The sequence below is a fragment of the Cucurbita moschata genome, unplaced genomic scaffold, assembly GCF_002738365.1.
Source record: "Cucurbita moschata cultivar Rifu unplaced genomic scaffold, Cmos_1.0 Cmo_Scf00003, whole genome shotgun sequence".
Lineage (NCBI taxonomy): Eukaryota > Viridiplantae > Streptophyta > Magnoliopsida > Cucurbitales > Cucurbitaceae > Cucurbita > Cucurbita moschata.
In genome coordinates this window covers 4,823,877-4,851,352 of record NW_019268519.1, presented here as the reverse complement: position 1 = coordinate 4,851,352, position 27,476 = coordinate 4,823,877, and the positions used below count along the sequence as shown (strand labels likewise).

Below are 27,476 nucleotides of genomic sequence, written 5' to 3'. Positions count from 1 at the left end.
AATTAGTTGAATTTGCCTCGTTTTGAGACATTTGTTTGTTAAGCTTTCATTGGGTTGTTTCCTTTTAGATTTAACTGCTTTAACGTAAATCCACGTCTCACAATCTCCTAGGTCGTGGCCTAAGTGAGCTACCCTATGACACAGCGTGGGTGAGCGTCACAAGACGAATAATCTCGAATATCTTTCTTTGAAAATGGTATTTCAAGGACAATACCAAATGACATGGGTAAGCTGGTATTGTGCCCTAACCCATGTGCTAGAGATTGGATTATACACTTGCTATCTAGAATGTATATTGTAAATGGTTTAGCATAAACACGAGAGAGTTTGATGCTCGAGTGTGGGTGGATGTTCGGAATGTCCTGATGAGATGATTGGCACATGGGTCAGTTCCCAATTGATGTATCCGAACAAGTCAAGATGGTCAATATGTCCCGAGACATGGGATGGAGGAAAATTGCAGGTTTCTTTAATCATTAGAGTGCTCTCTGATGAGTCTTGAAGAATCTATACGATAGTCCATCAAATATATTTCTTTAAGGTCTCCTTACGTGAAGAAAGCTTTCAGCCCAAGATGGTTGTTATAATGCACATAATGTCTCTTAGCGAGATTTTGAGTTTTCTTAGTCTCGAGTGTCGTTAGAATAACATATTATGTTTTGCATTCCGACAGAGTTGTGTTAATTTTTTGTAACGAACAATATTGTATTTTTAAGGTCGGATTAAATATATATATATATATATATATTCTCTAAATTTCATTATATATATATCTTAAATAATTGTTTTAATTTATGTTTAAAAGTTGGAAAGCTATTTAAATAAAATAAAAAATAACAATTAAATCATTTTTTATAAATAAAAAATTAGAGAGCAAAAGACAAAATACTTTCAAGATAAGTTGAAGAAAAAAAAATCTATAAAGAGAAATAAAAACTTTAATAAAAAGAATTTCTTTTTAGAAAAAGAGACATAAAGTTAAAAAATATGCAAAGCATATTAAGGTGACAATTTTTAGAGGGAAAAAAGGTTAAAGGAAAAATATTAGAAAAATCAAATTATAAAAAAAAAATATATTGAGATATTTTTTTAGAAAAATGCTAGGTTAAATAAAAAAATACTCGTAAATTTTATATTCTATTTTTTTAAAAGCCGCAATATTATTAAATTACTCGAAAAGTAAAAATTCATTAGAATGTTAGAAAATCACCGCGATGACCTTAAAGCAACGCGGTGGTGATTAAGATGACTATCTATGAATTAAGTATGAAAGAACGACATTAAGACACACCGACTTGTTAGAGGATTATTGGAAGTGAGTCCCACGTTGGTTAATTTAGTGGAAGTTCGTGGGTTTATAAGTGAGAAATAGTGTCTCTATTGGTAAGAGACCTTTCAGAGAAGCTGAAAGCAAATCCATGAGAGTTTATGCTCAAAGTAGACAATATCATTGTGGAGAGTCGTGAACCAATTCAATTCATAAATATTCATAAATTTGTAGTTTATTTGAACCCGAGTCAATTCAAATAGTAAGGTCGAACCGTTTGAGTTGGGTTTATTAAATTTTTTGGATTCTCCAATTTTTTTATCCACTATATTGGTTAAAGAGGGTATTTTAGTAACTTGACCCATTTCCAAATGGTGGGCCAAACATCTTCGGACTTTTTGACCATTGACTTTTCCAATACTTTTTTTTTGGAAGACTTGACTTGCATACCAAGATTCGTATAAAGCTCCAAAAATCAAAACATACACTTTTTTTTTCTTTTCTAATATTAAAAAAATGTTAGAAAAATTCATTTATATCTTTAATACTTTTGGTTATTATAAATTATAATCTAATATTAGTAACTAAATAATAAAAAAATACTCTTAAATTATGACTTTCCTTTTAATAATGAAGAAGGCAATTTTGAACGTTCTTTCAAATTAGACGTATTTTTAAGAAGTATTATTGAAACGAGATCAAAGTTTAGGGATATTTTCTATAATGTAACTTGATTATCGTACCAATTTAAAGAAAAGAGAACAGTACACCAAAGAGGAAGATACGAGAATATGGGTCAATGCTCAAATCCCTTGGTTGACCACGACTAGGCTCGGGTCAACTTCATATGGGGCTCCCTACGTGTGCCCATGGTCCTTATGATTTTGTGCTAGCTCGATCGGTCCTATTTTAATATAATATGTAAATAAGTCAAGAAAAACCTTAATAGGATCAATCCTATTTTGAGCTAGTATTATTCTGTTTGAAATTTGACGATAAAATAATAATAATACTATTTATCTTTATTTTAATTACTTATCCTAAGGTTAAAAGTTAAATGATAGACGCATTGTCCAACTAACTCGGTTAGTTATGGGTATTAACATGTTTTTTTTATAAATGAAATAATAATATTATTTATTATAATTAAAATAGATTGAATTCTTAAGAAATTTTCTATACACGTTGGAATTGTTTAAATATTAAATTTATTCAAAATAAAAAATTATCAAATATTTGAGTTTTGGTTGATTTAAATATATATTATTAAAATTAAAAAAAATGTAATTATCTTATGTCTAGCTAATTTAACAGAATATTTAAATAATAAAAATGAAATGAAGGAAGCATCTAGAACATCTCCCATGCAAGGCAGTGCAGCATCCAACGGTCAACATCTTGCGAAACGGAAGAAGGAATTATAGACCGTTCTTTTGCAAAACGCGGAGGATTGGATTTCATCTCAACCGTACATGTCAGAATTCCTTTCCCTCAATAAATTCGAAGTTTCCAACAGTTTTTTCAGTAAAGGGAGGAAGAAGTATAAACAACTTGGCATTTTCGTGCCCAGAACCTTCGTTTCATCGCTCAAAACTTTGATTCCACGAAAGCGGGATTCCGAATTCCGATCGGTTTTCGAACGATTTCGAAGGAGGAGGGTTTTAATCATCTGAAGCGAAGCGAGGATGTTCGGAAGAGCTTCGAAGAAGAGCGACAGCATGCGGTACTATGAGATCCTTGGAGTGTCCAAGAACGCGTCGCAGGATGATTTGAAGAAGGCCTACAAGAAGGCCGCCATCAAGAATCATCCTGATAAGGGCGGTGATCCGGAGAAGGTAATCGGAGTTTTGTTTTGAATTGTCTGTCTTCTTTCAGTTTCTGTTGAATCTGGCTGTGCATTTTGTTGATAGAAGTTTTTTTTATTAATGTGGTCAAGAATTTACTTCTTTTTGAAGTTATTTTTCAGTTAATCTGTGTTTCCACTGTTATATGGTGGTGTTGAATGTCACTGGTTTTGTTTGTGGGTTTCGTCGTCGATCATGATCCTAGCGCCATTTCCTGCCATGGAGTTAGAAAATGTAGAGATTACCATGGATTACGAGACTGCTATGTTTGTTAGGGTTTTTTTCCCCCTTTCTTCTCACTCTAGCGCCATTTCCTGCCATGGAGTTTGAGTCTCTGAATGAGCAGACCTCGGAACATACTGATACTTTTGTTTTCTTAATATAACTTGTGGTTTAGGTTCTTGCTATGGTATTTCGAATTTCAAATTTGCTTGAGAATTACTGCTGATTGTTATAATGGTCGTTATAAGTCGTTTGAGCTCCTATTGACGGGATGGGTTGCGTATTTTCTGACGGAATACGCCATTGTTATTGCAGTTTAAAGAGTTGGCTCAAGCTTATGAGGTTCTTAGCAATCCCGAGAAGCGAGAGATTTATGATCAGTATGGGGAGGACGCACTTAAAGAAGGAATGGGCGGTGGAGGTGGTCATGACCCCTTCGATATCTTCCAATCCTTCTTTGGCGGAAGCCCATTCGGGGGTCAGTGTTATGGACAAAACCATGTGATTTTTAATGCATTACTTCATAATCATTGTCCGTCTTGCAATGTTTGGAGATACAGAGCTCTTGTGAGCTCTCAAATAGAAAATTCAATGATTTTTTAGCTTGTCTTCCCTCGAAATTGGTCCGTGTTAGGAATAACGACTCTCACGTATAATATTGTTCACTTTGAGCATACTTTGGACTTTTCCCAAAACAGAGATGTATTCCTTACCTTTAAATTCACGATCATTCGTTAAATTAGGAACTCCCTCCCAACAATCCTCAACAGTCAGTGGGACGTGGATTTTAGCGACTCATTATGTACCCTATTGTTCTTATGCAGGTGGTGGTAGCAGCAGGGGCAGACGCCAGAGACGGGGAGAGGATGTGGTAAAACCCCTTAAGGTCTCCCTTGAGGATCTCTACCTTGGAACTACTAAGAAACTCTCTCTATCCAGAAATGTTCTCTGCTCCAAATGCAAAGGGTTAGCCCGTTTTCTCGCACTCTTTTGAATGTCAGTCTTGTTGTGGTGATGTTTATTGATGGTGGGGTTGTTTCAGTAAGGGATCAAAATCTGGCGATTCAACGAACTGTTCTGGCTGCCAAGGAACTGGAATGAAGGTAACAATCAGGCACCTCGGGCCTTCGATGATCCAGCAGATGCAGCAGCCTTGCAATGAATGCAAGGGTACTGGAGAAACAATCAGCGACAAGGACCGGTGTCCGCAGTGCAAGGGAGAGAAAGTTGTACAAGAAAAGAAGGTTTTGGAAGTGATTGTAGAGAAGGGTATGCAGAATGGACAGAAGATTAAATTCCCAGGAGAAGCCGATGAAGCTGTATGTTGTGAATTAGAATTAGAATTTGAAGTCAATCAATGCATTGTTTTTTGATCCTTTTTTGTTCATTGTGCAGCCTGATTCTGTCACTGGAGATGTAGTTTTTGTTATTCAGCAAAAGGATCACCCAAAATTCAAGAGGAAGGGAGATGATTTGTTTGTGGAGCACACTCTGTCGCTCATTGAAGCGCTCGGTGGCTTCCAGTTTGCGCTCACGCACTTGGATGGCAGGCAGCTGCTCATCAAAACAAACCCTGGAGAAGTTGTAAAGCCTGGTAAGAGCTGTGCAGAGATTGGTTTAACGTTATGAATTTAGTTTCCTGTCGTTGTCCTACTGAGATTTGGGAAATGTATGAAACTCCAGATTCATTCAAGGCCATTAACGACGAGGGAATGCCAGTGTACCAGAGGCCATTCATGAAAGGGAAGCTCTACATCCATTTCAGTGTAGACTTCCCGGAGTCGTTGAGCGCAGAGCAGATGAAAGCTCTGGAAACTGTGTTGCCATCAAAACCATCATCATCCAAGCTGACGGACATGGAGGTGGATGAATGTGAGGAGACGACCATGCACGACGTCAACATTGAAGAGGAGATGCGGAGGAAGCAGCATCAGGCGCAAGGCGAAGCCCACGAAGAAGATGAAGACATGCACGGCGGCGGGCCTCAGCGAGTGCAGTGTGCCCAGCAGTGATCCGTTTTTTAGATGAAATTAACGTGAAATTTGACTCTAAAAATGGTAGTGTGGGTTGTTTGGGGATGAATGGTTGACGAACTCCCATCTTGTTAATTGTGGATTTTGACTGTGCCAATACTGATACACAATATATAAATCAATCACATTCTCATAGTTCGACCGTCAATAAAGAGATTATATTAAAATGTTTTACATTCTTTTACAATAAGTCATCGGAGATTTGCGAGAACTTCAGCAATGTAAACGTGCGCTAGCTAAAGAGAATGCTCAGGGGGTATGTATACACCCGCCTGGGTGGGTTCACGCTCCCGTTCATAGGTGTACCACGCTCCTGTTCCTTGGTTACACCTATGAAAAGATAGGTCCTTTATAATCATTCCTATACCGATCAAGGAGTAGCTGCAAAGATCATGTAATCGAATCTAGAGTGTGCATTTATGTTTAAGTTGAAAGCTATTCTTAAGTAATTATTTTTGTGGTAAGAATCTTCACTTTGATCCATCCCGTCTTGGGAACATCTTACTAAAAGTCTTTCGAAAAAAAAAAAATATATATATATTAAAAAATAAATAAGAAAAATATATTTCTATTATTTATTTTTATTATATATATATATATTTTGTATTTTAGTCTTTAAATTTAGTTTTTATCCTATTTTTTAAATTTTAGTTCTTATCCTTAATTTTGTTTCTTTAAAATGCTTTAATAATTTGATACGAATCTCTTTGTCGGGACTTGATATAAATAATATAACATTTAGAAATTTGACATTTTCTTTTCCATATTAATAAAAATTTTAAAATTTAAAATTTAAGGGTATTTTTGAAATAAAAATATGGATATTTAGCTTGATAAATAGTTTTGTTAATTTAGTTATAAATAAATAATAATAATAATAATTTGCAGGTACCAACAGATGGCAGTATTTTATTGGTCCATTTTGCCGTCATTATAATGTATTTTTCTATCGCTCGTCGTGGAGTTTTCTTCTTTCTTCATCGTCACCCATTTCCCTTCAGATCGGCCCTTCAACGCCGATCATCCACGAGATTATGGACGGGCGAATGTTCAGTCGCATCCTCTTTCTTCTCTTCGCGGTTCATTTACTCTTGCCTGCCATCTTCGCTGCCAAATTCGACTATTGCGGTCAGTTTCTCTCTTTCAACCTTCAATTTCTTCACTTTTCTATTTTGTCGGAAATAACCTAAGGACGAGTTCGCCTTCCTTTTGTTGTTTGGTTTCCGATCGTCTTGATTCGAGATAAGAAAGAAATTATCCGAGGAAAAGGAACTTATGACTGTTTTGTATTCTGGATTTTTCTATTTTTTGATTAATTGATGTTCGATTGTGAATTGGGACCAGACAAGAGAGGTAATTATCCTGTGAAGGTCGATGGACTTAAAGTATCTCCTTATCCAGTGAAGGGTGGGAAGCCTGCCACGTTTGCCGTTTCAGCCTCTACTGGTAAGCTTTGGTCCTTTGCATGCTCCAATTAGTTTTCTTCATTTTAATCTGCTTACTCTCTCTCACCTTACCTTTTGGCTTATGATTCATATTTGGTAAGGACTAAGGGTACCAGAAACCTAATTATGGCTGTTTGTTATGCGCTGTAAATTGTTATTGTAGCTATGGCCTAACACTGATTGGAGAGGTTTCCTCTGGCCCTTCAGCTATGGACTGAAATTGAAGTGTTTGATATGGATCTTAAACTTCTTTTCAAGCTATTTATTTTGTGTTCATCTTTTCATATTTGTGGAAAACCCCAATGACATGTAGTATTCAAGCAATCTTGTTAGATTTTTATAGCAATTTGAAGAAGTCAACTGTAATCCTGGTGCGCAAAAACACACCTTAAGCCTTGCAATGATCTAATCATCTCAACTCAGATTGAGATCCATGTTTGGTCATGCACGAATGCTCTATGCAAATCCGAAAAAGTTATTAACTGGATGAATGGATGTAGTGGAGGTGAAAGTAGGAGCTATTGCACTTTAGCGTGCCTCATGCTTTAGAAAACATTGGTTTATCCTTTGTTTTTCCACACTAATTCTCGGAGCACTTCATTTTGAATTTTTTTGCTCACTCCAATCCTTGTGTTTAGCGGAGGTCTAAATGGTCTCCTCTTAATTGTACTTTCGGTCTTCCTAGTGAAAGCCCATTTGTCAAAGGGTGATTGGTTGACATGTGATGAAGGACCAAGTGACACACTTCGTAGACAATGACAAACTACATGTGAATTGCTTGGAGGGATTACTATGATTTTTGGAAAATTTTAATTGATGATGTACATTGTGTATGATTACAGACTTTGGTGAATATCCAAATGATGAAACTGAAACTTAAGGGTCTTATGTTATGAGAAATGTTATCAAGTGGTGTGTGCACTTGTGATCACCAGTTTTCCTTCAGAATCTCTCATAAGTGTTTTACTTTTGTGGATAAATTTTTTCTGACATTGTTGTTTAGTTTGCTGGTTTAAAGTTGGATTTCTTAGTCAACCATAGGTGCATATGTTTTTTTTCTCCAATGAATGTTCTTGTTCCTCATCATTTTTGCTAAAGAATTAAGCATTGTTCTTGAGACAGACCTTCTGCGTCAAGCCCTCAACTAGAAAATTGGAATATATTTTTCATACCTTTTGTAAATCCTTTGTGAATCTCCCTGACATCATGTGGAACTTACTGGGAAGTGTTAAGGCAATATGTACTTTCTGACAGCTAAGTTCATTTGCATCTATTCTTATCCTCGTTTAGAAACTCCTCGTGTATGTGCAGCATCCTGATAATTAAACATCTTTATCGAAGGTTTCCCGCAATATTATATATTTTGCACCAGTTTTTAGTTGTTCTAGTAACCATATTTTATTGCACTATAATTTATTCAGAAGACTTCAACGACGATCCAGTAAGACAATCCAGTAAAAGCTAGGTGATATTACATTTTTATTTTAATGAGCAGGTGCAATCCCTCTTATGAAACCAACTGGTCTGATATAGTATTATTTAGTTATTGTTCCTATAAGCATCTGATTAGATGCTCTTCTACCATAAATAAAGATGGTGGTAGCCTTATGGGAAATTATAAACACCAACTAGGCTGCCTAACTGGGACGTAGAGGATGGCACTGCTATTGGCATTTCATCTAACAATTATAATTTGTTCCATGCAGAGAAAAATCTGTCCGGTGGAAAGTTCGAGGTCGAGGTTTCTTTATTTGGCGTGCGTATACATTCCGAAAGTCATGATCTTTGTGAAGCAACTTCTTGTCCTGTTAAACCTGGAAAATTCTCGTTATCCCACTCTCAAAGCTTACCTCCATTTACGCCACCAGTAAGTCTTGTTTTGTCGATTAATGCTCTCTCTTTACCAACATGTCATGTTGCTGCTTTACAACTTTCAAAAGTTTCTTTGATCACCCATCTTTGTTCAGATGGTCTGCCGATCATCCAATTTTATTCTGAATCTTGAAATTTATATTACAGGGTATGTATTCTGTGAAAATAATATTGAAAGATACGGATAAGGAGCAGTTGACTTGCATCAGCTTCAAGCTCAAAATTGTTTTTGGTGACGAGAAATCAGCAATACCTGAAGAATCCTTGGTTGCTGAGAGTTGAAAATTGCCAGTTGAAGTTAATGTTCCTGCGACTTTCTCTGTTTTTCAGCTTCAGTATGTGTAATATTTCGACTACTGCTACTACAAGGATTTGACCCGACTCGTGTTGTTGTTTGTGTGTTTATAAAATCTTCTGGACAAATGCAAGTTCTTCAATATGCTAGCTTTCTTCAACATCCCGCTCGGGTATAATCTGGTTGGTCTTTCTCGACTTTCGATCAAAATCAACTCTAAACCGAACTTCGGTTCAAGAAAAATAGAAAATAGAGATTGGAATTCTTAGCCTAGTGCTTGTTATAAATTAAATAAATCCTAACAAATCTATCATACCTCAACACCCATGTTAAATTTGTTTTCCTTTTAGCGATCCAAATCTAATAATAAATTTAAAAATTATTTTCTCGAAAGTTATAATAAAATTAGAATTATTAAAATTCTGAATTCTATAAAAAATGAAAAATTAACGGTTGAAGAACAAACGTGCGTCCAATCATGAAGGCCAGGCGTGGGGTCTCACCCGAATTCATGTCAATGGGATGGATCTTCCACTCGCCACCCAAAACGTCGTCGTTCCCTTGCAGTTCTAATATTTTCCCGGGCGGGGTTTTTTCTTTTACCTCTTTGCCCTTCTCTCTGGCTCACTTCTTTTTATCAGGTTGAAGATGACGGACCTCGTGTTGCTGAAACACATGATGGGTGGTGGATAGAATGAGTCTACTGCGACAAATCTTCAACCAATTTGAAAATTTTTGGTGACCCAAATGATTGAACTCAGTTGGGGTTGACTAATTTTGACTGCTTGATGGATCAAACGGCTCCTAAGGTATCATCGCCCTTCCCCCACACTTCCCTCATTGACTTTCTTGCTCTTCAACTTCCTTCCACTCACTATGAACTGAGTTCTTAGGTCAATTTCTCTTTTCTGGACACTAATTTGTGTGGATCTGCTCTGTTTTAGTTACTGTGCTGTTTGTGCTACTCAAACTCGAGTTCTGATCCTGTTCTTGTTCGTTTTTAAAAGGGTTTTGTTGCTTTGGCTACCAGCATTGCTTGAGCGTTTTAAACTTCCAAGTGCTGTTTTGGGTTCGATTGTTTGATTTAGATGCTTAAATTATGCAGGAGGATGTAATTTGCATTTGGGGGTTTTACTATAGGTTTCGGTGTTCTTGAGTCTTCTGGGAATTCTTTTATTTGTTTTGGTTCCTAATAAATGTGCTCAAGAACAAGGCCAGGCCTCTATATTCCTCTTGCAGAATTGTTCATCATTGATGCATGTTCATGAAGTTCTCCTTTTGTAAATGTTTTTCTTGTGTTGGGTCACCCACCTGATATCATTACTACTCATATTGAGATGAACATTCATATAGGAGGATGGAATTAATGATATGGGAACTTCATTTTGCTACCTTAAACTTGTAAATTTTTGTTTGGGAGTTCGTGAACTTTATCTCTATCGATATTGTGGTGGGAATGTTTTTAATGGTGAAGTTCATCTTCTGTTCTCTATAGGTTGCAAGAAATCTGGGAAGTTCGGAATCGTGGTAACTGAAACGAACTTGATTGACTGCGTTGAAGTGTGGTGATCCAAAATTTTTGAGGTTGGTGCCTCTTCACATTCAACTATAGTTTTCTTTTGTTCATTTGGTCAATATGAAGATGTAATAGCCCAAGCCCATCGCTAGCATATATTGTTCTCTTTAGGCTTTCCCTTCTAGGCTTTCCCTCAAGGTTTTAAAACGCGTCTGCTAGGGAGAGGTTTCCACACTATACCCCCTTGGGGGCCAGCGTTCTCTCTGGCACACCGCCCAATGTCTGGCTCTGATACCATTTGTAACAGCCTAAGTTCATCGCTAGTAGATATTGTTCTCTTTGGGCTTTCTCTCAAGATTTTAAAACGTGTCTACTAGGGAAAGGTGCACACCCTTATAAGAAATGCTTCGTTCCCCTCTCCAACCAATGTGGGATCTCACAATTCAACCCCTTGGTGGCCCAACATTCTCGCTTGCACACCGCCCGGTGTCTGGCTCTGATACCATTTGTAACAGCCCAAGCCTAAGCCCACCGCTAGCATATATTATCCTCTTTGAGCTTTCCCTTCCAGCCTTCCCCTCGAGGTTTTAAAACGCGTCTGCTATGGAGAGGTTTCCACACCCTAAGTTTGTTCATTTTTAGAACATGCAACGAACTACTTTTCCTTCTGCAGTATTTACTTTCTGGTTTTCTTTTCTAACATGTTCTTTTTGAACCACAGTTTCTAGCTGTTGGTCTGTTCTTAGCCAACACTATTGAATGCACCATGGGTGTTTCAGGAAAATGGTTCAAAGCATTAGTCGGTTCGAAGAAATCGGAAAAATCTCAGTCATCAGAACATGACGAAAATGCGGTATCTATACCCTTCCCATCAATGTTCGATGATAATTTTTGTTTTTACTTATTACTTGATCTATCTATTTGTCACACGAGTTTGAAGTTCATAGTTCCGTATGTGAAAGGAAGCTAATTAACACCTAAAGTTAACTTTTGTTGGCAATTATAGCATCACAATTCACGTAAAAAATGGAGTACTTTTTTCGCAACGGAAGAAAAAGTAATGTCGGTTAAATCACCCGTCGAAGCTACATTGCTTTGTAAAAAGAAGATACCAATAAACTTCTTAGTTACCCATTATCTTTATGCCACAGCCATTTCATGCATATTCTGCTAGAATCAGGTAGCTATTTAGCATTGGTTTTGTGATCAATATGATCCCCTTTGTGGGAAGGTGGGAAGTTTAGGCTGTGGCTGCAAGGATTTCGAGCATCTTTCATGCTCAGTGACTTGGGGTCAGCCGATTAGGGAAGAGTGGGCGTTGAAACTTCTACTATTGTAGCCCTTCATTACTCTTAGAAACTTTTATGCCTCTGTATACGCTCGTCTTTCCCCCCCTGAAGACAGATGGCTGAATCTCCAGTTACTTTCTTGATTTTTTCTTGCGAACTAATTGAAATACTTTATCCTTATAATCATACAGAGGACAATTACGAACAAGTTTTGGCATCGGAGAAAGCATTCTGTTGATATCGATGCTGATAAACTTCAGCAGGAGTTCAATTCAAACTTTACCTCATTTGTTGAAGAGTCCAATGCCCTTTCGGATCCAGAAGCCGCTTCTATTCCTTCTGGTTCACTTCAAACATGTGATGCATTGCGTAGTCGACAGAATGATATAGAAGAACAGGCGGCTATACGTATCCAAACAATGTTTCGATCGTTTCTGGTATTGCCACGCATAATGTCTGCTATATTTTACTTTAAAGTTTTTCAGCTATCTATTTTTGTAATGAAACAATGAAAATTTCCATTCAGGCTAGAAGAGCTCTCCGAGCTCTGAAGGGATTGGTTAGACTTCAAGCTCTTGTTAGGGGTCATGCTGTCAGAAAACAAGCTGCAATAACTCTTCGCTGTATGCAAGCTTTAGTGAGAGTCCAGGCTCGTGTTCGAGCAAGGCGTGTACGTATTGCATTGGAAAGTGAAACTGCACAGCAGAAAATTCAACAACAACTTGAAAACCAAGCCCGTGTTCGTGAAATTGAAGTAAGAACAATAATTGTTTTGTGTGATTACAAACATAAAACATTTGTATACGTTTATGTGCATTTTTATAGTTAGACTAGATCAATTTTAGATGGTCAAACTTATTTTGCTGTAAGGATATAATTCTTCCCGTTCTACTGTCCAAAACAAGGCCGACCACAGGGCGAGTTTCACTTTCACGACGGAACTTATTAGAATAGTATTAGCCGCCTATCCTGATAGAAAACAAGATAATAGAAAGAACATGATTCCATTTTGGTTGTAGACGCTATAACACTTCATTTACCATTTTCATGGCATGACGTGTGTCACAATATTACATTGTTTGATGTCTTTATAACTTATAACTGATAGCGGAATGCTTTTTGTGATACTCTTAACTGAGCGTGGTTACGTTACAGGAAGGTTGGTGCGACAGTGTTGGATCGGTTGAAGAGATTCAAGTAAAATTATTAAAAAGGCAGGAGGCTGCAGCTAAGCGTGAGAGAGCTATGGCATATGCTCTGGCTCATCAGGTAGAACACTTTCATCCCTCATCTGCTCTATTTGTTGAGTGCATTTCCTACTTACCCCTTTAGCTGTCAGTCAGTTGGCTTTCCTTTTCCAAGAAAATGGAAACAAATTCGGGTGTTTATTTGATGCCTCCGATAGTACTAGATGTATTGTATGTAGCTCACCGCTAGCGGATATTGTCTTCTTCGGGCTTTCCCTTCTAGGCTTCCCTTCAAGGTTTTTAAATGCGTCTACTAGGAAGAGGTTTCCACAACTTTCTAAGGAATGCTTCGTTCTCCTCTCCAACCGATGTGGGTTCTCACAATCCATCCCCCTTGGGGACCCAATGTCCTCGCTGGCACACCGCCCAGTGTCTGGCTCTGATACCATTTGTAACAGCCCAAACCCACCGCTAGCATATTGTCTTATTTGAGCTTTCCCTTCCAGGCTTTCCCTTAAGGTTTTGAAACGCGTCTACTAAGGAGAGGTTTTCACACCCTTGTAAAGAATGCTTCGTTTTCCTCTCCAACCGACGTGGGATCTCACAATCCATCTCCAAACATCCTTGCTGGCGCACCATCCAGTGTTTGACTCTGATATCATTTGTAATAACCCAAGCCCACCGCTAGCAGATATTGTTCTCTGTAGGTTTTTCCTTCCAGGTTTCCACACTCTTATAAATTTTCTCTGACCTCCAGTGGCAAGCAGGATCGAGACAGCGGGCTGCCCTCTCCGAGTTCGAACCTGATAAAAGCAGCTGGGGTTGGAACTGGTTGGAAAGATGGATGGCTGTTCGTCCATGGGAAAACCGCTTTCTCGATATTAATCTCAGAGACGGAGTGATGATTCGCGAGAACGGATCAGCTGAGGGAAAAAGTAACACGAAATCCTATTCAAAAACGACCAGCAAGAAACCAAACTTAGTGACTGATCAATCAAACCTCTCAAGCCAAAAAACCGCTGCCTCACACTCTGATGGATATGGTTCATCATCTCCCACTCAATCACCTGGCATTGTAGAGGTATCCAGTGCACAGATTCAAAAGCCCAAGTATAAAGTTCGACCTGAGAGGCCATTCGACGAAGTCAAGCCTAAAGTAGATACCGGTTTGAGATCCCATAGCAATCCGAAAGAGAGATCCACGCCATTGGTAAAAAACGCTAAGAAGCGATTATCCATGCCTAACAATGGTGAGTTTACCAACTCTTTTTACTCGTAGTCTCTCGTTCGGTATGCATAACGTAGATGTCTGATACTTTTGTTAGCTCTTGATCTGCATTTTATTTGAACAGTTGCAGACCCCGGTAGTCAAAATCAAGGGGCGAGAAATTCCAATAGAACTGCTGCTGGCAAAGTGACCGACAAACCCAAGCCGATCGCAAGAGGCGACTCGAAATCTGCAAATCCCGGATCACAAAACTGATATGTGAACTAAACACATTCCAAACGGTGAGTATAGTCTTTGAGGAGGTGCTGCAGGATCATGTGTAAATAGGGCAATGCCATGTTGTGGTCGGGTCGGGTCGGTCACGCGCAAACTTGTGTTCCTTTGAATTTCTGAGTTTAATTCTTAGTGAGGTCTGTGGGAATAAGGTTGGTATGTTTGGATGAGTCTGTAATTATGATCTCTATTTATGGTCTTCAAACCATGTGGCTCTTTGGCACTTCTTCATTCCCTTACTCCCTTCTATTTTTGTTGTGAACTTATGGCTGAAAGCCACTCTTGATGTAGAAAACAAATACTATATTGGCTTTTTTTACTTGTCCGGGCTCGAACAAGGTTACAACGATCGAGAAAAATTAGTCATTCTCGAGCTCGAATGGATTTGTCGAGAACTAAGAATGAAGGGAGAAGATTGAGTTATATTTTCTAAATAAGTCAGTAAATACTTTTTAGCTAATTGATGATGTGTCAACTTAAATATAGTTCAACTGATTTAAATATATAATTTCGAACATATTCAAAAATGATAGATTTAAGTTAAAATTAATTAAATATTCAATTTTTTTTTTTAAATAAAAAAGTCAACTTTTGTTGATCAAACAAAATGGTTAGACCTACCCATTATTTTATTTTTCATTAGTAAAATATATAAAATTTAAAAAAAGTTTAGATAATTATTGAACAAAATTCTAGAAATTAAACATTTTTTTTATTACTTTAAAATTAATTAAATAAAAAAATAATATTTTATTTTTATCCTTAAATTTTGAATAAAAAAAATACTTTATGATATTTTTTCTTTAATTTCTTAAAAAATGAATAACCTTTATAACGATAATTATTCTAATTAAGTGGAGTAGAATCACAATTCACGATGTGACGGTGCCTCTTAAAAAGTCATCGAGGGCAACAATAAGTTATGACTCCCACATGCAGACAGATAAACAAGGCAGTAGTTATGTTCAGGTGGCGCGTATTCAACCACGTAAGGGTCAACACAAATAAATGTCATCATCTAACACATTTGCATCATCTAACACACACACACACAAAACGCTTGAAATTGACATAGAATAAAACAGCAAGAAAATCTACTTAAAAACATGCAACTAAGCTTCTTTCTATTTTTAGAAGTCATAATGCCACAATTCTCGATGATGGTGCTCCTTAGAAAGTGGTCAAGTCAAGAGTGACAATAAGTTGTGACGTTTATCCAAGAGTTGACCTTCAAGTGGCGTTTATCCAAGAATTGATACAAATAAATGTCAAGATGCTGTCGAGGACGGATCATATAACACATTTAAAAAAAAAAAAAGATCGAGAGTGATATAAAATAAAATAACGTGCAAATTGATAGAAAACGTGCAATTAATGCTAAAATAAAATTACAAAATTTTTATTCTATTTTTAGAAGTCATAATTACACATGGAATGCATTTATTTATTAAAAACGATGGAAGCATTTAATTTAACTAAATAAAATTTAGGAACAAGACCAGCACCAAACATATTATTATAAATATTAAAAGAAATTTATTAAGTTAATTTAATGAACAAGTTTTAATTATTAAAATTTTTAAATTTCAATTTATTACTTATAAAATATAAAATAAGATCAAATGTATATTAATTTTAAAATTTTAAATTTATATAGTTTAAATTAATAAAAAAACACATAAACTTTTAAAAATAATATTAACATTTTCTTAGATTTATTTATTTAGAAGACTTTTAAAAATTAGTTTATATTAATATTATACTTAAAATTTAATGAATATTTAAGAGTAAAAAAAAAAAAAAACTAAATATTTTTATTAATTTAACAGTAATTTTACATAAATGGCAACTGACCGTACAAGTGTTTATTATTAGTAATAATAAATAATAAAAAAATCCGGCGAAAGGCTGCCCATTTTGTCTTCGGGCAGCTGCATTGAAGCTCAGTCTTCGTCTCCGCCATTGCAATTCTCAGAAGCTTTTCTGTCTCTGGTGTTGTTCTGTGTGAAGAGAGAGAGAGAGAGGTGAGAGGAGCTCAGTTTGATGAATCTAAGCTCTCCCAGAAACCCTAATTCTCCGCCATTTCATCTTCCTTCAGCCACAATTCCAGACCTTCATCACCATTTTTCCCATTCTGGAACTCCCAGATTTTCATCCACTTCTTCCCATTTTCCCGCCGCCTTCAGACTCGTAATTCCTCTCCCACTTCCCTCCATGTTCTCAACCCCATTCGTTCTCTCCTTCTCCCTCCTCCTTTCTCTCCCAATCCTCTTCCTTCTTGCCCCGAGATTCATCCCTTCTACCCCTCAATCAATCCCAATCGCCTCCCCTGACGAACACGACGATCTCTTCCTCTTCAATCGCGCCGCCGCCGGATCTAATCCCAACAACCCATCTGCCTTCTCGCGTCTCTCCTCCACTAACCCCAAATTGAAGATTGCGTTCCTCTTTCTCACTAATTCTGACCTCCATTTTGCTCCTCTTTGGATTCGATTCTTCCCCAATAACTCGGATCTCTACAATCTTTATGTTCATGCTGATCCCTCTGTTAACATTACGCGTCCTGCCGGCCCTTTTTTGGGTCGTTTTATTGTTTCCAAGCGGACTTATCGTGGGTCTCCCACGCTTATCTCTGCCATGCGCCGCCTCATTGCGACGGCCATTATTGATGATCCGGCCAATGCGTATTTCGCTCTCTTGTCTCAGTATTGTATCCCTCTTCATTCCTTTTCTTATGTTTATAACTCTCTGTTTTCTTCGACCACTTTTGATTCGACTTCCTCTAAATCCGAGCTGACCCATCTCGGTGTGAGAATTCGATTCAAGAGTTTTATTGAGATTGTGTCGAAAGAACGGCATCTTTGGCAGAGGTATAATGCGAGGGGTCGCCTCACCATGATGCCTGAGGTTCCCTTTGAGAAGTTTCGTGTTGGATCCCAGTTCTTCGTGTTGACTAGAAAGCACGCGTTGCTGGTTGTTAATGATCGGATGTTATGGAGGAAATTTAAGATTCCTTGCAAAACTTCTGATGATTGTTATCCTGAAGAACACTATTTTCCAACTCTTCTTTCGATGATGGATCTGAATGGCTGTACCCAATACACTCTTACTCGTGTTAATTGGACTGGGACTGCTAATGGCCATCCATATACTTATCGAAGTTCAGAGGTTTCTCCTAAGCTTATTCACCAGCTCCGGAAATCCAACTATTCCGATTCTTACTTGTTTGCCCGGAAATTTACTCCGGATTGCTTGAAACCGCTGATGGGTATTGCCAAATCTGTGATTTTCCGGGATTGAGACCTCTCTCTGGTAAGTTGGATGTGCTAAGAAGTTGTCTGTTTACTTGTTTTGCCTTTTTTCCCTTTGATTTAAGAATTAGTTTGAGAAGAATGAAGATTTCATCTGTTCTTTGTCTATTTTGCTGTTGTGGTTGTAAGATTAGAGAGACCCACGTGAATCATTGGAAAATTTAGATGGTGTTTCTAAATTGACCGCCATCAAACTTGAAACAGACAACTTCTAGTCTAGTCTGAAACTTGAAGTTTTGAATGGACTTCATTTTTGTTACACTTAGAGACGTGAAGAACATGAACAATTTGTTCTTAGCAATCTTGATTCATGTAATTCATTTCAAAAACTTGCCTTCTTCTTCAGGAGAGTAAACATAGAAATAAGAACAATCCACAAGTCCAATTTACAGTAGATTTGTACTCTTTTGGCTAGCTAGTGAGCGCATCTGATGTCCTGGTGCCTGAATTATTACAGGTTAAAGACAAGAAAAAAGATGTCAGGCCAGTGGTGTAGCATTACTTCTTGGTAATGAAGAAGAAAAAGAAAAAGTTTTGTGTGGGAATATGGTAATGAAGAGGCGCCAAAGTGCCCACAGCCTGCGAGCCCACAATCATCCAGACTGCAGAAGAAGAGGCAGTCCAGACAAAGCAACCGACAAAACTTTTGCATTTTCAAGGGAAAAGAAAGAGATACGAGTGAAGCAGAATGCAAGGTACACTTGTCCAAAGCTGTATTTTATTTTGAATTTCTTCCACTTTTTATTCCTTGCATTTTGATCTGCTGGAAGAACTGAAACAAATAGAATCCTTCTCCTGTCTCTTCATGGTTTCCTTTTTGTACATATGTAATATCATGTGAGGAAGTTCTAAGATATTGAAAAATGGAAAGGAAGGCTGTTCATGATTCTATGCTCTATGCTCTATGCGCTTCATTTTCTGCCTCTTTTCTTGTCTGAAACCTGCGCTTAGTTCTCCATTATTCTTCTTAATCCTCGTGTTCCATAGACTTGAGTTCATATAAACATGATTTGTGTATAGTAAGCAGGATTAACAAGCTTGAAACTTGTAGTTTGAGACAAACAAACTACGTCTTGAATATAGGTTAAGGCTCTTAATCTGAGACTATCCTCTGATAATATTGGGGCTAACGGGCAAAGACTTTGGAGTGCCCCGTGTCCGAAATTTAGAAACCACGACTCTCGCTTTCCCTACCTCTTTTGCAACATGGCTGCGTTACCTACTTGTAGAACATGAGGCAGCCATGGGCAGGGGATCCGAGGAATGCAAGAGTCATTAGGTGTTGGATTTAGATTCTAAATCTTGGACATGGAATGTTATCACTAGCTTAGTGATGGTCTTGGGATAAATTTGCTTAGCTAATGCCTTTTTATCTTCTTCTTCTTGTGTTCAACTACATGTATTATCTTATGCCAATTCTAAGCTGAATCACCGAGTTGAATAGATGTTATGGTCTATGGAGAATGCATGATTTGTAAGAGCCCAAGCAAGTCTAAACCCGCTGCTAGTAGATATTGTTCTCTTTGGGTTTTCCTTTGAGGACATCTGCTAGGGCTGTTTCCACACCTTTATAAAGAATACTTTGTTCCTCTCTCCAACCGACGTGAGATCTCACAATCCACCCACCCTCTTTTGGAGCCCAATGTCCTCGTTGGCACTCGTTCTCTTCTCCAATTGTGGGATCTCACAATCCACTCTCTTCAGGGTCCAGCGTCCTTGCTGACACTCGTTCCTCTCTCCAATTGATGTGGGATCTCACGCGATTATTGTCCTTAAGTTGCCGTGAACTTTCCAAGTGGATGGATTAATCACGGTTGTGGCAGCCACCATTGCTGTATACTCTTCTCCATTCATTTAATTTCATCCTTTTGAATCTTCATGATCTGTCTGACATGGGAATTATTGGGAGGTTGAGTTCTTAACAGGAATATTAGTCTACTATAGAAATCTAGAAATTCTATGAAAATTTTGCAATCTTGAATGATGTTCTTTCAGAACCTTTTTTCTTTGCTGTTTAGTATGATAGTAAGCTTGATGGATGGTTTCAACTGATATACTGCTTTTGTTCCAAAATTATCTACAAATTCAGAGCTACTCTCTCCTTTCGGGTTAATCATATCTTTTCGATAATAATACTTGTCGAGTACTCTCCCTCGTCACGTTCAGTTCATGGACTTGTTGTTGTTCTTCTTCTTCTTCTTCAATCTCGATATCGACATGTTCGTCGTCGAATTCTTGTATTTACATTCAACACATTTAGTAGTGTCCTCTATGAACAAGTATGAAACGCCCACATGATTGCATTTGTGAATTGTTTGAATCATTTTCTCTTCTATCTTTGAAGGTTTAACAGTTGATGTATTAGCCTTAAAACTTGTTCCCATTTCATCACTAGTCTTTCTTATTGTTAGCGAAGCCCTTAATCTATTGCTGGGTTATTCTTGAGGTCGTGGACGCGTTGAGAGCACGACCGAACGATAATTTAGGCCAAGGAATGTCATGTAAACAATAGAGGGTTTCGAGGCAATGAGCTCGAGTGATGGTGGCCACCTACCTTAACGTCTTACTAGTTAGCTCAACAATCAAATGTTGTAAGCGTATGACATTGTCCCACTGGACTAGAGGTGTGCACGAGCTAGACCTGACACATAAATATTTTTTTTTTAAAATGACAGAGATACATAATATTCTAAAAAATATATAATACAAAAGGAAAATAACTTTTAGAAAGACTATAATATTAATACAGAGGAAAGTTCGAGACAAAACTACAATAGACCAACGTAATCTGATAAAAGAAAGTTGATAAATTACCTTTTTGGTCGGTTGTTTTTAAAGGTTGTGTATATTGAGTTCTTATATTTTAAAATCGGACAATTAAGCCTCCAAATTTTATAACATAAGTCTATCGAGTCCCGATCACATGACATAACAATTTTAATATACAAATCAACCATCAATAACGGTTAAGGATATTTAGTACTAAATTATAGTTTATAAAAAAAAATACACCTATTAATTTAGATTAATATACAAATCAACTATCGGTTAAGGATATTTAATACTATATTATAATTTATTATATATATATATATATATATATATATATCATATTTGATATTTATAAGGTAAATATCTAGATATTTGCCTTCTTACCATATGCATCTTTCTTTCTTACTATTTTTATATCCTTGTAATTTATTTGATCACAATTTTCTCGTGTGGATTAAATAAACATCCTCAATAACTCTAACAAAATTCACGAATTTTAACCCAAAAAAAAATCTAAAAAAAATTAGCTCGAACTTCTAGAACAAATAATGAATTTTTTTTTTTGAAAAAAAAAATTATGTTGTTAAATTATTTTTGCACAAAAGTATTATGTTTTATTTTTAATATATAGTATAGATAAGGAATTTTTTTTTTCAAAATATAATATTATGTTATATTATTATTTTTTTCTTATAAACAAAATTAATCATAAAAATTTGTGATATATATATATATATGGTTTTTATTTATTTATTTAATTTTCTCTTGTCTGATAATTTCATCATCGTGTTCAATACCTAAGCCATATTCAACGCCGCCGCAAAAAGCTTGAATTTTCGGCCTCCGTTCCTCTGAAGTCGGTGAGTTCTCTATTAAGTTCTGGTAATTCTAGGGCATCTCATCGGTACTGAAGAGTGGTATTAGGCTGTGCGTTGAGATTCGCCGATGGGGAAGAACGATAAGACGGGGCTGGGACGGGCTCTGGTGAAGCAACACAACCAGATGATCCAGCAGTCTAAGGAGAAAGGCCGAACCTACAGATCCCAGCATAAAAAGGTTTTGGAGTCCGTCACGGAGGTTAGCGACATCGAAGCCGTTATCCAACAAGCCGACGAGGCCGAGCGCCTCTTCTCCGCTGATCACCCTGTTCCGAACGTTCTCATTAAGATGTATGTTATGTACTTTCTAGGTTATGGATTTTCTTGTTTCTCACAGTATTTGCTTCAAAACTGTGGATTCACGAGCTGTTGAGATAAGTTGTGTTTTAAGCATAGAAAGTGGAAGTAGTTTGTTTGTGTTGGACGGAGGTCATGGATGGGATGGATTGGAAGGTGTTGATTATGCATGAAGGTCTACTAATGGATTTTCTTATTGGCTTCTGTTTTGGCCGTCATTAGGGATGGAAGTTCGAGCACGACTGGAGTTACACCCGAGGAAAGGAGAGAGCAGCAGAAGATGGAGGAGGCTTTGCACGCTAGCAGTTTACGAGTTCCACGTAGGTTTGTCTTCTTTTCCTTACCATGTTTATGCAAGTTTTGCTTTGGAAATTTTGTTGCACAACACGTAAATCTCTTTCTTGTTGTAGGCCCCCATGGAATGCTAGGATGTCTGCAGAGGAGCTTGACGATAATGAACGACAGTCTTTCTTAATATGGCGTCGGAGCCTTGCAAGGTTAGCTCCAATTTAATCTCCCTGTTTTTGTTTGATTTGTACAATCTAGGCTCATTGAACTCGTATATGTAAATCATTCCCAAGTATGCTTATTTTTAGTTAACATTCATTTGTGATTATGTTTATTTTAGGCTCGAGGAGAATGAGAATCTTGTTCTTACACCATTTGAGAAGAACCTAGATATTTGGAGACAGCTTTGGCGGGTTGTTGAACGATGTGATTTGGTAATGTCAAGTTCATCTTTTTGATGATGACTGTGTTATAAAGTTTGTCCTTCTGATGATGGCTGTGATATGAAGTTTATCCTTTTGATGATGACTGTGATATAATTGTCATCCCAACACTAAGCATGGTTCTTCAACATAATTTGCTGTTAACATTATTGTTCCCTCACGCAACGCAAAATAAAGGCATATCATATGTTCAGCAATAATAAATTGTACAGTGGGTTAGATTGATTTAAATTTTATCATTTGGGTGTCTGCAAGAATTTTGGGGGAGGCCTTTGGTGCTTAGGCTCTCTAAAGGAGTGTTTTTTTCGGCTTAAATCTTCAACTGTGCCATGTATTTCCTTTCTATCATTTGAGTCAAGTAGTTTTGTCATTTCTGGAGTAGATATGTTAAATCTATAGATTTTGTTTCTTCTTTATCTATTATGAATTCTTTTTGATAATTTTGTGTTTTCTTTTTCCTTTTGAGGATGGCTCATCCTTTTCCCTTCCTAGAGTATCATGTGCTGTGTAAGATTAGAGTAACAATTCAATATTCGAGTGTAAAGTTTATCATTTGAAAGTTTCTTAGTTTGAGCTTGCAATACTACCTTGAGTAACACTACCAGGACATAAATCTTCTTTCTAAATTATTATCACACAAGTATGCTTATTGATAACTGTGCTTGAAATTTTAGTATTACATTATTATATGGATAAGAAGCAATAGTATTACATTATTTTATAAACGTTGGAATGTGTTTACTTATTTTATCCGTAATACTATGAAACTTATTAATTGCTATTGTTGTTACCTGTTTTATTAAGTGCACTTTTATTTCCCATGTTTTATAGCGTGGAAACTAGGAAGTGAATAAAAGTTAGCTATTATAAGTATAACCAGCCAGTTCTCAAATCTCCCGGTTTAGTAATTGTCTTATTTTCCCTCTGTTGATTTGTATTTACAATCATGTTATGTTCATCCTCCATCATAATGTTTTTTCATTTCTTGTTCCTTTTCAGCTTGTGATGGTTGTTGATGCTCGAGACCCTTTATTCTACCGTTGCCCTGACCTTGAGGTGAATTATTTTATTTATTGTCTTTTCTACCATAATTTTTCTGTTTTTCTGTTCTGATTGAGTTTGATGCCTGAGAATGTTCTATCTCATTAATGTGGACTTGGGTTTATACTAGAAAAGAAAGAATGAATGAGTTGCCATCTAGCTAATACATAGTTTTTGCTGAACTTTTTAAATTTATTTTATTTTATTTTTATTATATAACTTTGTGATGATAATTTAGTTATCTTGCACTCACTACTCTGGTTCCTTTTCCTGTTCTTTTCTCTGACTAAATTTGAATATCTGAAATATGTGTGCCCCATTTGATATGTTGACCCTGTGTTACTCGTCCGCACATTTAAATACTCCAAAACAAGTTCTACACTTGGCGTTATGATCATATGTAATTTTTTTTTTGAAGTTCTGAAAAAGCAATGAAATAAAAAGATATTCAATACTTTGTACCTTTTTTTTTCCAGTGATATGATACTAATGACCATTTTTTGTTTTCCAGTGGTATATTTGAGCTTAAATGTTCTATCTTTATTAGACAATCGAATCATTTACTTGATTTAGAATTTACTTAACATTTTGTATTGCTTTACTTACCATCATTTGTTTGGCATGTTATATTAAAAAATTCTGTTTTTTTTCTACTTAACTCTGCTACTATTGAATATTTGAAAGAAAATTGCAACTGGTATGTTTTAATGCTGACATAAAAATTGTTGTCTTTGTGATTTTAAAACCTGTCGTAGTTTTCGACATTCTCCTTTGTGTCTTCACGTCCACTCTTCTTAGTTTTTCCTTTTGGCCTGATTTTGTTGTTTCTGCAGGCATACGCAAAAGAGGTTGATGAGCACAAGAGGACCATGCTTCTTGTGAACAAGGCAGATCTGCTACCTTACTCTCTCAGGTTAGTGATTGTTATTTATTATTTAAATGTTAGTCTATGTTTATGTGCAGTCTTTTAATCAACAAAAATTCCATGTCGATACTTATGAACAGGAAGAAATGGGCTGAGTTTTTCGATCAGAATGAGATATTATATTTGTTTTGGTCTGCTAAAGCTGCCTCTACTACTCTAGAAGGGAAGAAGCTTAGCAGCCGGTGGAACACAGATGAACCTCAGGACGGTTTGGATGATCACGATACAAAAATATATGGTCGGGACGAGCTTCTGGCTCGTTTACAGTATGAGGCAGAACAGATTGCCGAGAAGAGGACAGCATCAAGCACTAGCTCTACAAGCCAGTCAGATAATCATTCTTCCGGTGGAAATACAAACCAAAGATCATCGAGTAGCGTCATGGTGGGATTTGTTGGGTATCCAAATGTGGGAAAGAGCTCAACAATTAATGCCCTAGTAGGCCAAAAGCGAGCTGGAGTCACCTCTACTCCCGGGAAAACAAAGCACTTCCAAACATTGATTATTTCTGAGAAGCTTACACTATGTGACTGCCCTGGTTTAGTTTTCCCTTCATTTTCAAGCTCAAGATACGAGATGATTGCGTACGGAGTATTGCCTATTGATCGAATGACAGAGCATAGAGAGGCCATTCAGGTTGTCGCCAATCGAGTCCCAAGGCATGTGATTGAGGGTGTGTACAAAATTACTCTGCCAAAACCGAAGCCTTACGAGTCACAGTCTCGGGCACCACTAGCATCAGAACTTTTGAAAGCTTATTGTTTCTCCCGTGGTTATGTTGCCTCTAGTGGACTGCCTGACGAAACCAGAGCTTCGCGCCAAATTTTGAAGGATTATGTTGATGGGAAGATTCCTCACTATGAATATCCCCCAGGAATGTCAAGCGAGGACGATATTCAAGATGAAGATGCTGCGACTACCCGGCTCTCCGATACACACGATTCAGACTCGGATGAGATTGAGAACTCCTCAGATGTGGATAATGAAAATGCCTCTGGTCTTGAACATGTGACTGAGTATCTCGATTCATTTGACATAGCAAATGGACTTGCGAAGCCGAGCGTCACCGAAAGGAAGCCCAAGGAATCTCATAAACACCACAAGAAGCCGCAAAGAAAGAAGGATCGGTCATGGCGGGTGGCAAATCATGATGGCGATGGTATGCCTGCAATGAGAGTGTTTCAGAAGCCAATAAACTCAGCCTCCCTGAAAGTGTTACCATGAGGTTAGTTGATGCATCTCTATTAACTTTCAAGGCTGAGGGAGAGAGACCAAATTAACGAAAATGGAAATGGTAGAATTAAGAGCAGCAACAATATATATTATTATTGTTCTTTAATGGGGTGTGAAATTTATCAAATGGTTATAGTTCCTTGTTTTTCCTTGAATTTTACTCGCGTTTTGAAGGTTTTCTGTGATACCTAAGCAGCAGCTTCTCTCTCACTCTCTGTCTCTCTCTTCCTGTGAGGGATGAAAGAGAATACACCTCTTGGCCTTTATTGCCAGTTTCAAGCTTCATCTCTCTTTAGAAATAAGATATTTTTACATTTGAGTATTAGAAGGGAATCTTTAGAAAGTGAGGATAATGCAAAGTAGAATAAGTATGAATCGTTAGTTTACAAAGAACTAGAAAAAGTATAAATATATATAATAACATAACGAAAAATACCACAAAAGATGTATTTCTTTTCCCCAAAAGATGAAATATACTTAGACATACAATTCTTTAACGATAACTTATAGACTTAATTGGGGCGGAGTCAAGCGACGTATGCTCAAGTCTTTGGCCCCAATTCAAGAAGAAAGTTGTAGAAAACGGAAACAGAGAAATTTCGAAAGAGAGTTTAAAAAGCAAAAGAAGCAAGAGTTGACAAATTGAAATTAGTATTATATGGGAATGTAAGTAAAAGACAACATTTTAGAAAACGAAGACAAAAATTTCGAAAGAGAGTTTAAAAAGCAAAAGAAGCAAAGAGTTGAGAAATTGAAATTGGTGTTATATGGGAATGTAAGTAAAAGACAACAACGGCTTACTGCATATAACTATCGGGTTGGGAGATATGACTAAAGATTAGTTTAGATGTGAACCAATTTAGATTGCAAGGAGACGGGTCGGGAGATATGACTAAAGATTAGTTTAGATGTGAACCAATTTAGATTGCAAGGAGACGGGCCAAAGACATGCATAGTGTCATAATCATCCTAAGAAGAGAGTAGGTTGTGACCATCACATGCAGATAAATAAAAAGGCGACATGCAAGTGGATCCCGTTCAACCACATGTAGACAGAAATAGACAAAGTGTCATAATGCAATCAAGGCGAATGGTACATCATCCAACACACCAAGAAGAGTGTGTTATAGACAAGCTGAGACATAAACAAGATTTGAGACAATAATGACGTCAAAAGTGTGAGAGGGTCAAGTAGGGTTCGAACCATAACTTTAGAAGTCAAAGTTTCAACGTAGTTTTAAACATGCATCTCTGAAGTTCTTAAATCAGCCACGCTTAATAACTACATAATTCACTTCTGACCTGGCAATTTTTCAATATATTTATGAACCCCATTTTAGAATTTGGTTGGGTTTTGAAAACACTACAAAAGGTAATTCAATAATTACAAATATAATTTTTCTTTTCACAAAATATTAAAAAAAGCACTTTTACAAAGCAAAATATAACAAATTAAGAAACTATTAACCAACAAGCTTCTTATTTTGAAAAGAAAACCCAGCGAACTTATTAACTCATCTGCCATTAGCTGTTAACACCCACACACAGCCCAGCATCGTTAGAGTTCCAAGCAACAAGGCCAACTTCGTAGTAACCCTGAATCACAAATTTAAAACAAGAATTCAAGTGATACAACAAAGACTCAGCCCAGACTTATGCAAATTAGAGTTTTGAGCAAAATCCATTCAACAAAAAAGGTAAGGAAACAAAGAAACTTCATGAACGATCGATTTAGAACGAGGGGAAGGACGTAACTTTTTTTTTTTTTTTTTTTTTTTTTTTTTTTTTTTTTTTTTTTTTTTTTTTTTTTTTTTTTT

At 36.8% G+C, this 27,476-nt stretch overlaps 5 protein-coding genes across 5 annotated transcripts; all 5 read left to right on the top strand.

The window, feature by feature from the left end:
- Nucleotides 1-2,786: 2,786 nt before the first annotated feature.
- LOC111441223 (dnaJ protein homolog) lies at nucleotides 2,787-5,525 on the top strand. The gene is made up of 6 exons (XM_023078203.1): nucleotides 2,787-3,102; nucleotides 3,649-3,811; nucleotides 4,158-4,299; nucleotides 4,376-4,652; nucleotides 4,729-4,927; nucleotides 5,017-5,525. Exons 1-6 carry the CDS (start codon nucleotides 2,953-2,955, stop codon nucleotides 5,343-5,345), a joined length of 1,260 nt encoding a protein of 419 aa, XP_022933971.1. The 5' UTR covers nucleotides 2,787-2,952; the 3' UTR covers nucleotides 5,346-5,525.
- Nucleotides 5,526-6,318: 793 nt separating this feature from the next.
- Nucleotides 6,319-9,140, top strand: LOC111441041 (putative phosphatidylglycerol/phosphatidylinositol transfer protein DDB_G0282179). Its single transcript, XM_023077936.1, has 4 exons — nucleotides 6,319-6,494; nucleotides 6,711-6,812; nucleotides 8,518-8,678; nucleotides 8,831-9,140. Exons 1-4 carry the CDS (start codon nucleotides 6,401-6,403, stop codon nucleotides 8,963-8,965), a joined length of 492 nt encoding a protein of 163 aa, XP_022933704.1. The 5' UTR covers nucleotides 6,319-6,400; the 3' UTR covers nucleotides 8,966-9,140.
- A 413-nt stretch (nucleotides 9,141-9,553) lies between these two features.
- Nucleotides 9,554-14,790, top strand: LOC111441009 (protein IQ-DOMAIN 1-like). The gene is made up of 8 exons (XM_023077885.1): nucleotides 9,554-9,787; nucleotides 10,474-10,562; nucleotides 11,216-11,347; nucleotides 11,975-12,220; nucleotides 12,310-12,537; nucleotides 12,939-13,052; nucleotides 13,728-14,220; nucleotides 14,323-14,790. The coding sequence occupies exons 3-8, from the start codon at nucleotides 11,261-11,263 to the stop codon at nucleotides 14,451-14,453; spliced, it is 1,299 nt and encodes a 432-aa protein (XP_022933653.1). The 5' UTR covers nucleotides 9,554-9,787; nucleotides 10,474-10,562; nucleotides 11,216-11,260; the 3' UTR covers nucleotides 14,454-14,790.
- Nucleotides 14,791-16,337: 1,547 nt separating this feature from the next.
- LOC111441176 lies at nucleotides 16,338-18,673 on the top strand. The gene is made up of 2 exons (XM_023078137.1): nucleotides 16,338-17,783; nucleotides 18,240-18,673. The coding sequence occupies exon 1, from the start codon at nucleotides 16,515-16,517 to the stop codon at nucleotides 17,769-17,771; it is 1,257 nt and encodes a 418-aa protein (XP_022933905.1). The 5' UTR covers nucleotides 16,338-16,514; the 3' UTR covers nucleotides 17,772-17,783; nucleotides 18,240-18,673.
- A 2,640-nt stretch (nucleotides 18,674-21,313) lies between these two features.
- LOC111439493 (GTPase LSG1-2) lies at nucleotides 21,314-25,846 on the top strand. The gene is made up of 8 exons (XM_023077156.1): nucleotides 21,314-21,414; nucleotides 21,479-21,723; nucleotides 21,952-22,053; nucleotides 22,140-22,226; nucleotides 22,358-22,451; nucleotides 23,460-23,516; nucleotides 24,335-24,414; nucleotides 24,507-25,846. Exons 2-8 carry the CDS (start codon nucleotides 21,500-21,502, stop codon nucleotides 25,648-25,650), a joined length of 1,788 nt encoding a protein of 595 aa, XP_022932924.1. The 5' UTR covers nucleotides 21,314-21,414; nucleotides 21,479-21,499; the 3' UTR covers nucleotides 25,651-25,846.
- Nucleotides 25,847-27,476: the final 1,630 nt, after the last annotated feature.